The sequence below is a fragment of the Cinclus cinclus genome, chromosome 9, assembly GCF_963662255.1.
Source record: "Cinclus cinclus chromosome 9, bCinCin1.1, whole genome shotgun sequence".
NCBI classification, from domain to species: domain Eukaryota; kingdom Metazoa; phylum Chordata; class Aves; order Passeriformes; family Cinclidae; genus Cinclus; species Cinclus cinclus.
Window position 1 is genome coordinate 8,098,021 of NC_085054.1, and position 9,592 is coordinate 8,107,612.

At 39.4% G+C, this 9,592-nt stretch overlaps 1 protein-coding gene across 1 annotated transcript; it reads right to left on the reverse strand.

The window, feature by feature from the left end:
• Positions 1-2,439: 2,439 nt before the first annotated feature.
• On the reverse strand, positions 2,440-9,570 carry SCRN3 (secernin 3). The gene is made up of 7 exons (XM_062498472.1): positions 9,369-9,570; positions 9,061-9,242; positions 8,093-8,292; positions 7,200-7,412; positions 4,517-4,679; positions 3,975-4,155; positions 2,440-3,207 (listed from the first exon to the last, which is right to left on the reverse strand). The coding sequence occupies exons 1-7, from the start codon at positions 9,534-9,536 to the stop codon at positions 3,052-3,054; spliced, it is 1,263 nt and encodes a 420-aa protein (XP_062354456.1). The 5' UTR covers positions 9,537-9,570; the 3' UTR covers positions 2,440-3,051.
• Positions 9,571-9,592: the final 22 nt, after the last annotated feature.

Sequence of the window (9,592 nt, forward strand, 5' to 3'; positions counted from 1 at the left end):
TGAGAGATTTGTTAACGTGGCTCTTGGGTTTCAGTCCTGGTATTTCTTAAATCCACCCTTGATCCTTTACAGGTAGGCAGAGCACTTCTTAATGGGTGTCCACTCAAAGATACTTCATACTAGAAGTGTGTCACATTGTCATCTACTTACCAAATACAAGTTTTTTATTAATTCTTCAAACATTCAGGAATTTGATCTTAGGGTTCTATTTAGAAGTCATTGCTCTTGCACTCTTGCCTTTCTCATTTTCATCATAAAAGTCCTGCTTCCCTTGGCTCTGCCTTCCCCTGGATTTGAACACAACATATCTGTTTTACATAATAAATTGCTCAAAATTTCTGCTTAGGAAAGGTTCTCTGTTACAAATCGAATACAGAGAACACCTTCAATTATCAACCAATACCAAATTCTCTTAGATTTACTCCTACAACATTGTGATTGCTGATATCATACCCATTCATCTGATGAGTCTGTGATGGTTAATAAATTAAGAAGCTAGGAATGAAATACAGGATATAATACTTTGTTTCTAAATCACTGGGTACTTCTGGAAGCCAATAATAGATTTTGAGTTGCTTTAGAAAGTTAAGTAACCCTTTTATCTGGTAAATATTTGCTTCCACCAAGGAGCACTGGCAAGTTTTGAATAGCTGACAAGCTGATGTTCTATCAATAGTTATGTGGATTTTTGGTAGTTAGAGCTTTGCTTTAAAGATGTGGTCAGTGGCTGTATGACTTCCTTTATTTTGATGGTGGATTAGTTTGGGATAAATCTCTTGGAAGCTAAAAGAATATTTCCATGAAAACATCTGTTGAACAAGTCTAGAGGAATGTCCAGTGTAAAATTGGATCTTTTTGCCTAGCACTGATCTCAGAATAATTGCCATAATGAAAAGGAAGGATATAACAGTTGTCTAGTATGAAATTTTAGTACTTTTTTTATTTCAGTAACGATCCTTCATAAAGCTCTAGACCTTTTAAAGTCAGTAAGATGCGTTTCTAGGTGAAAACCCATGTGAAGGTTGCCCTCTAGGGGACATTCTGATTTTCAATACTTTTTTCTTAATATAAGGTTGTGGGAAGGAGGATTATTTGTTTCTCCTGATTCCATCTTTATCTTCTGTTTTTACATTGCATGTCTTCTAAGAGATGAAATTTCCTCCTTCTAGGAGGATGAAATCCCAAAGAAAAAGGTACTGAAATATCCTGTACTGTTTGCCATCACTTGAACTGTCTCCACACATGACATTGTTTTTACTTTGTATCCTGTAGACCATAAGGAAAAAGCATAAGTAAGAGGCACAGTTGGATTGTATCTGCCTACCTTAGGACTGGACCAATGTGCTTAACCTCGTTCATTGCCACCCCATGATTAAGTAGCCAAGAAGTTTGCTTAAAAGCCTGCTCCAACTTCACTGCTGTTCTTCCTGTACTACTTCAGTCTTTGCACTGTAGGATAAAACTATTTCACTTGGGTTGCTATGCTGCCTGAAAACTTGATTCATACCTTGGTTTCCAGCAGTTTCACCTGGCATTTACCCATGCTTTGAAGCTATGAAAGAATTGGTGTAGAACAGCTCATGATCAAAAATAGGAGAAGATACATAACGGTTAGATATGGATATCCCAGAAGGAAAACAGATAAATACTGCAAATTTTTATTAAATCTGTCTTCCAGTTAACAAACTGGACTACTGAACTTCTGTGTTGAACCACTGTGCTACTGAACTTCTAAGAAATTTTGTTGTCAATAGAGGCACAAAATGTTCAGTCAATTCAAACATACTTTGTCTTGCCTCCCACTCAGTCCTGCTTGCTACTGCCAAGTGGTACACATTAGGTCACTAGAAACAGAAAGTTCAAAGAGCCTTTCCTAACTCAGTAGTTTCTTGCTGTGAATCTGGACATAGCATCCTAAATTAATTTCTACTCTTACTGTAGGATCAGAAAGAATAAATTCTACCAAGCTCTTAATTTTTGTATTAATTCTGCAAATTTCATTGACTATCTATTCTTTAACTTTTCTTACCAGTGGGTATTGAACAGTTTACAGAATGAGGAAACTTCATGTGAAAAATCATCAAAGGATGATGTTTTTGTAGTTTGCTGTGTCTGTGGGGATACAGTATCATGTCCCACATTGCTGCTGCAGCTCTAGTGCACCACTTCATATTTTCTTCTGAAGGTTTGCAGAAGTGCTGCATTTTAAGGGGTTTTTTTTGTTGTTGTTGTTGTTTTTCCTTACAGTCATGCTTGTTATCCTGACTTATTGATCATGAGGTAAAATCATAATCTTCTTTGTTGTTTGTTTAGTTTGGCCCTTGCCACAGATAATAAAAGTGGTGTCATATATTGATCATCACTTTTAAACAGGATCAGGAAGGCCGAGTTCCTGGCAGGGCAAAAAGCTTGATTAAATTAAGTCCATAGTCTATTAGCTCTGGCAAAACAAGTCATGAATTTATTTCACTTCTATGAAATGAAAAAAATTAAAAGTACTTTTAAGTATACATGTACATACTTGTATAGCCCAACCTCTTCCTTTCTAGTAGCCCAGTTTTAAAAAGTAACAAACAATTAAAAAAACATTTTAGAACTCCCCATGATGTTATAAAGTGCACTGCAGAATTAATTTGACAATAGTCATCTTGTATATAAATAAGTTTATTTTTCACTATTAGAGTGGGAAAAATAGACAGGAAAGTGAAATCTGTGAGCAACTTACAGGATGCTTGCATTGTTGAATTCCATGTAGTAAGATTTCACAATCACTTACAGCATAATATTATAACTGTGATTTGTTTTTAATATACCTTGAACTCTTTGCCTTGTTTTACATTGAAGAAGAAGGTTCATATATGAAATGTATCCTAGAATGGTTTTACCAAACAACTGGGTAACAATCTTACTTACCATTTGTCCTGATATGAATCTGCATCTTTAAAACTATCCATGCTATGTGGTATATTGAAAACAGGGTGTTAATCTATATAGCCTCTTTGTTAGAAAATCCAATTATAATCCAAATTTCACCACATTCAAATAATATTCTTAGCTATATATTTTGAGTTCTTCTTCTACACACTGTGAAAAAAGATTAACTGCTTGCTTAGTATCAAAGCATCCATTCTGCAGGATTGATTCCATTTGACTTATCTTCTGTTTCTCCAACTCCTGTATCTCTTTGAGCATTTCTTTACCTTTGTCCTGCAAAAAGAAACATTTATTTCACTAAAAACTGTACAGAGCATGTAGTAACCACCCTAACAAGATTCTGTTCTACTATCCTTATTTTAATCTTAAGAGTTTCTAGCAATGTTTATGTTGGTAGAAGTCAGTATCATGACAGGTTTTCTTAGAAATCCTTCCTAATATCTAGTATTCACTTCATCTCCCTTGTCTGACAGATTGAAGAAATATTAAAGCTCCTTTAGGTATTAGTTACCAAAACTTAAGTGGGCATATGACTTACTTTTAAGAAGATCTATCTGTAAGTAGGAGAGATTTTGCTGCTAAAAGTAAGCAGCTACCTTCCTGCTTCAGGGCTGTGTTCAGATATCTTTGTCATCTTGTTTCCTTTCCTATCCATATGAAGCAATGATCAAAGGCAAGCTCTCCTGAGACCAGGGGCCTGAACAGCTGTAAGAACTCTTGGCAGGATTTGTGTATTTGCCTGTGGCTGCTGGAGCATTTCCCCATTATCTCACCGGTGTGGGAGTCTGGGGGGCTGCTCTGCAAGGTGAGCAGCACAGATCCTCACCTGGAGCTCGGCCTGCCACTACAGCACAGGGCTGGTTACAATTTCAGTGTCAGAAACACGTGCTGGCCACATGCCAACACACTGGGCTTCTGGGGCACTGCACTGTTCTTTGCAATCCATCCAAGGGCATTAACTGGTATCACATTAACAAAATGTGAGCGAGGACCTTATATAAACCACCTGCTTGCACTGGAATCCAATTTAATCAACGTACCGTGATAGTTTCCATAACTACAGCAGCACTTTCATGTTTTTTATAGAGCTCATGTCTTCGATCTGGCTTACTCTGAAAACGTGGTTGTTTCTTAACTGGATCATCATGACCAAATGTAGGGGATGTAGTTTTTAATAACTGAGTAGTATTGGGCACAAAAATGAAAGGCTTGAACACAGACCTAGAAAAAAAAAATAGAACAGAGATCCTTTACTGACACCGTTTTGTTAAAATTGTTGAGTCAGTAAATTGCTGCATTATTTCCCATTCTTCTACTTGCTTCTTTTAAGAAAGAAGTATTACAAAAGCCATCTAACTGGTGTTAAATTCATTGTCACAGCAGTGTTCTGTAAAGTGGGTTGGTAGATACCATTAATATACATAATGTACATTTATGTTCCTCCTGTATTTTGATTGTGCTTTTTCAGGGGGAAAAAGAAAATGGATCCAAAGCAAAAAGGAATATAATCAGGCAAACTGCAACACTTTTTCATTTAGATATTTACATTTTTTTTGGTCTAATTTACTTGCTGCTATATCACCTGGCAGGATCTGGAGTTCCAGTAAAGAAGTGAATACAGGGCAGATTAGGCTGCTGAGGCAGTACAGACACCATGCTGCCAGTTGTCATAAATCCACCTTCCATGTTAATGCCACTCTCTTTGTCACGAAGAATTTCCATCATTATTTCAGAAGTGATAGATCCTATTCAAGATATAATACAATTATTTAGCCACAGAGCTAATATAATACCAACTGAATGACATGTTCCCTATAACTAGCTGCTTTTATCTTTAATAGTCAGTGCCACTTTTAGTTTGTCTGTGTTGGCAGGGGGGAAAAAAAATATCATCCTAATGGCAAACCTTAATATGGAATACATTTTCATCGCTTTCCCAAAGTATTTACTTCAAAGAGAGGTGATAAAAGCATGCCTTAAAAATGAGGGAGTAGAAAGACAAATGGTATTTCCCAGAAAGGTAAATTTCACAGGGCTAGCAAATGGTCATTCACAAAGTACCTTTTCAGATTAAAGTACCTTTTGGATTAAATGCTGAACTTTGAGCTCTCTGTGAAAGTTACAATACATCATCATAATACTGGCTGGTATTTGAAGAGAGTTAATACCACTATGTTGCTTTGAAATTATAAAAATAATAACAGCCATGAATGGATTTTGTGTGAAACTTTGCAAATGAAACACCAAGATTGTCACTTGTTTTGGTGGGGATGGGAGCAGCCAATGGGTGTGGGGTTTTTTTATTTTTATCCTTTTCAAGGATGCACTGGAGTGGCATTAATTCTATGCTCAGAAGCTGCAGTAGTACATCCATTTGTAGAAAAGTCTTTATCAGCAACCTGTGTGAGGTTTAGTGCCAAGTATCTATGAAAATAACTCCTGCTCAGGAGGAACAAAACATTCCACAGATGCCTGTTGAGATGATATCACTGTTGCTGTACAGTGTATGCTGAAGCTCAGATACTGGCATGGTATTACCAAACCATCCAATACTCTAACAGGCAGCTCTTACAGAATGGTTTTTTCATATTTGGTGTACCAGTAGAGGGTATGCTTATGGCAGAAAAACATTAGTTCACTCACTCTTTATTTTTTATTGGAAGGTATCATCTAGCACTTTAATATTTTAGTGTTACCCTTACTGAGTTCTAATTGTGTAAAAATTATTTTTTTTAACTGCCTTGCTGTTTCCTTTTAAAATAGTTATTCTGCTGCTAAGTCATATGTCTCCAACATTATTTTTTCATACATGGTCCAGGTTGCCTGTAGACAGGCTTGCAGCACACATTGCAGCAAGAAAACACGCTTAAGTATTCCTACAGTTGCCTGGGAAGGTCGGAAAATTAAAGAAATCAAGCTAGATGAATCAAAGAAATTAAAAGAAGCAATGGTCATTTTGTCAGCTACAACTTGGTAACCTGTCCAGCAGGGAAGAAGGTACTGCATATTTTCCACTAGACTCTATTATTTTGTATGCCTGAAATACGTTCCCTATTTTTTGAAATAAGAATAGTCTTTCTCTAAAAATGGTCCTCACATAGTAGGCAGCCTGGAAAAACCCCACAACTGTAATGCCACTGAGTGGAAAAGCAGGGAAGGATAGATGAAGAAACCAGTGATTTTACTGATGCTGTAAATGCAATAGCTTTTACTAAGGGCACCTATTTAAAATAAATCTCAACAAAGTGAACCATACGAGGCTGATAACCTGAACACCCAGTGAGATTTTTAAAATGGCTCAGGTAAATGCCTGAAAATGGGGATTTAGAATGAAAACACAGATACAATCTCAGCCTTGTTATAATACAAGTAAATACAGGTATTATGAAAATGCTTTCAGTATTCAGAACCTGCACTTCCCAAAATGAATGCAGGATTTACATGATCACTAGAGCAAGACAGCAAAAGTAATTCATTCTGATGCATTAACTAAATGCTAAAGCTGGTCTGGCAGAGTTCAGCCAAATAAAAAAAAACAAAGGGGTGCAATGTAATCTTGATTAATTACTTCAAATGAGCATGTGAATACAGCTACAGCAAAAACCTGCTAGATAGGTGCAGTTAGAAGTAATAGATTCTTTCTTTAGAAGTCTGAAAAATAAGTGTATGAGTTAGTGACTGCTTAGAGTACAGAAGATTATTTCATTCTGCTCTTCGTGTGTTTTAGTAGACTACACAAGTTTAGAGTAGCCATTAGAGTGAAACTACAAAGATTTAAAAGTTATTGTAAAAAATAAATGCAAGAGATGTATCTGAATGCTGTGCTGTTTCCTTATATAAATGGTACCTGACTGAAGCTGTTCAGTAAGGTTGTGGCTGTAAACTGCTTGGGAATCTGTTTTAGCCTCTAGTTTTTTTCCTTAGCAGTACAGTAATAATATGTAGCCTATCAAAATGTTTCAGAAGAGGTCTTACAGGGCACTTACTGGTATAGTCATAATGTGACCTCTCAGGCTTGTTACTCTATCTCTGTATGTTAAATATTTGACACTTGTTTTATTTTTCCTCCTCAATAAATTAGCAAAAAATGGATAGAAACTTCCAAGTTCAGCACTTCTCTTTAAGGCAGAAAATTATTCTAATAAGTTCTGGTTCACCAAGTCATATGAATGATTGCCTGCATCAGATGTATAATAATTTATGATTTAAATTAATGTAGCTCACTAAATACTTCACATATCTTGAAAAAAAAAAATCAAGGATACCTTTGTGTTTGTTCAGAAGTTTATAGCCTTCACAGTATCGGCCTCCAGACGTAGTCATTCTAGCAGTATCGACATAAGAATATGTGGCAGCAAAATCAAATTCCTTTTCCCCATCCCACCAGCCATTGCTTTTGGCATATTCCTTCAATTCTGGGTGTTCTCTGTCAATCTTGGTTGTGATAGAGAGCTGGTTGGAAATATTCCGTACGCCTCCTGTTTGCAAGTTGCAGAAAGAATTGTTTTAATACATTGAATGATTTTACTTGGTATTTTGTTTACAATTAGCTTAGCACAAAGCAAATTAGCCCTGGAGAGTTTCCTACAAGATCCATGAGTTTGGTGGTTTATTTTTGGCCCTCTCTCCCCAGATACATGTATGTTTCTGATTGAATTTTCACTGCCACTCATTTCTGACTCATTTGCTTCTCTTGCCAGTATTGTATTTCAGGTTCTGTCCTGATTATTTCCAGCTTTACATTCTTCTTCTGACACATCCAAAGATTGAGCTTGTCCTCCTAAGTCCACTGGAAGAATCAGCCACTTCAGGGCCCAGTACATCAGTCCTGTCCCCAAACGAAATTGTCATGGATTGCTAGCATCCTTAACACCGCACATACTGCTGTCATTCTCCTGCTGACTTTCTTGCTGTCCTCTGTTCTCCAAGTGCAGGAGTGCTTATCTCTGGCTCTGAAAAGGCCCCTGTCACTCAGCTCCTCTGACAGACTCCCAGCCACTCCACACTCACGCCCCAGGAAGCAATGCCTGTTGTTTACAGGCACGTGTATGCAGCTCGAGGTTAGTCTGATGCCTTAATAAAATGGTAAATGAAAACTGGGGAACTCCCAAGTGCTCATTGCACTTGAGTTGTTTAGAATGAAGAGCATCATCCATACCTTCTACCTTTTCTGCTGCCCAGTATTTTCCTGATGTCTCCAGCACCCATGCTTCCTTTCTGTCGACTATCAGAAAACTGTTGTGGTATGTAAATGCCATGTTGCTCTCCATACAGTTTCCTCCCTGTCCATATTTTTCCAGCAAATCAACTATGACATTAAGAGCCTTTTCAGCTGTGTCTGCTCTCTCAAGTCCAAGCCTAAAACAAAAGGAAAATGTTACTTTTGAAACTATGAACTCCACACAGAATTATTCAGCTTGAATATTGAGATTGACCTGGAATATTTCTATATGCAGCTGCCAGTTGTATGATCTGATAAGGAAAACACAAGTCAGGTAAAGTGCTTCTTTGAAGTGGGTCCTCTATGAATTTGACATGGGGAAAACCACCACATTGTAATATAGAAAGGTAGAGAGAGAGAGCCTACAAAAAGATTTTAAGTCCTGTGAAGGTATTGGACTGGGGGGAAACTACCAAAATAGACATTTAATGAGTTACATTGGTACTTACAAGGTAGGAAAATGAACTTGTTACTTACATGGAAATAGGCAGCTCAGCCTGAAACTTAAAAATATGTGTGCGACAGATGGGGGAATGGGAAAGGATCACAGAGCCTAGGAAAAGGCCAAAACAGCAGTGCCTGAAGTCCACCTGTGCTCTTAGAAAAGTCTTGTTTCATTTTAGTATAAATGTTATAGAAAGACAAACGTTTGCTAATTTCTTTGATAAATTCCGGTCTAGTGCCTGATACTTCTCACGGGCTCCTGGCAGAAATGTAGTGCTTGCGCCAAGAAATGCTTATTTTTAACTGTGGCTAGAACAGTGGAAAAGTGTCTTCTGAAAGTGAAAGTACTGTTTTCCCCTATGACTGAAACTACACGTTTCCACGTAGACGCCAAATCCGGTACCATTTAACAAAAAGGGGGGAAAAAAAAACCAAAAATAAACCCGAAAGCCTGTGCACACCTCACGAGGTCCATGCCGAGGAGAGCTTCCCCACCGCAGACCTCTTCCCTGCCCCACACCGCCTCGTTGCCGATGCACACGCCGTGCTCGTTGGCGCCCATCTCGGCCCCCCAGAGCCAGGCGGGGCGGCTCAGCACCACGGCGTGCGTCCTCTCCACCTGCTCGACGCTGATGTAGGTGCACTGCAAGAGGTCAGAGCACACGCGGCGTCACCGTGCCCGCTCCGCCGGCCGAACGACGGGCTGAGCCCCCAGCGGGGCTGACCGCGGTGCTCTCGCCGCAGGACCGCTCCTGCCCCGCGCCCTCACCTCCAGCGCGGCGCCGGGCGTGTGCGCGGCGGCCGGGAAGTGCACGACCTCCTGCACCTCGTCTGCCGGCCGGTCCGAGTTCTTGCCGAACACCACGCGGCCCCCGGGCGCGGCGGGCGGCAGCGCCACGAAGGTGTCGCAGGAGAGGGGCGGCGGCCGGGGGAACATGCTGAGGGCCGAGGGCCGAGGGCCCCGAGCGCGGCGCGGGCCCGGTGCGGGCGGAC

What these genes read in the sequence shown, in the direction of transcription:
- SCRN3 (XM_062498472.1), bottom strand. Translation starts at nt 9,536, where the DNA reads ATGTTCCCCCGGCCGCCGCCCCTCTCCTGCGACACCTTCGTGGCGCTG. An exon ending in CGCCCGGCGCCGCGCTGGAG is followed by an intron (nt 9,243 to 9,368) that starts GTGAGGGCGCGG and finishes GACCTCTTGCAG; the next exon opens with TGCACCTACATCAGCGTCGA. An exon ending in GGAACTCCAGATCCTGCCAG is followed by an intron (nt 4,156 to 4,516) that starts GTGATATAGCAG and finishes TTTTTTTTCTAG; the next exon opens with GTCTGTGTTCAAGCCTTTCA.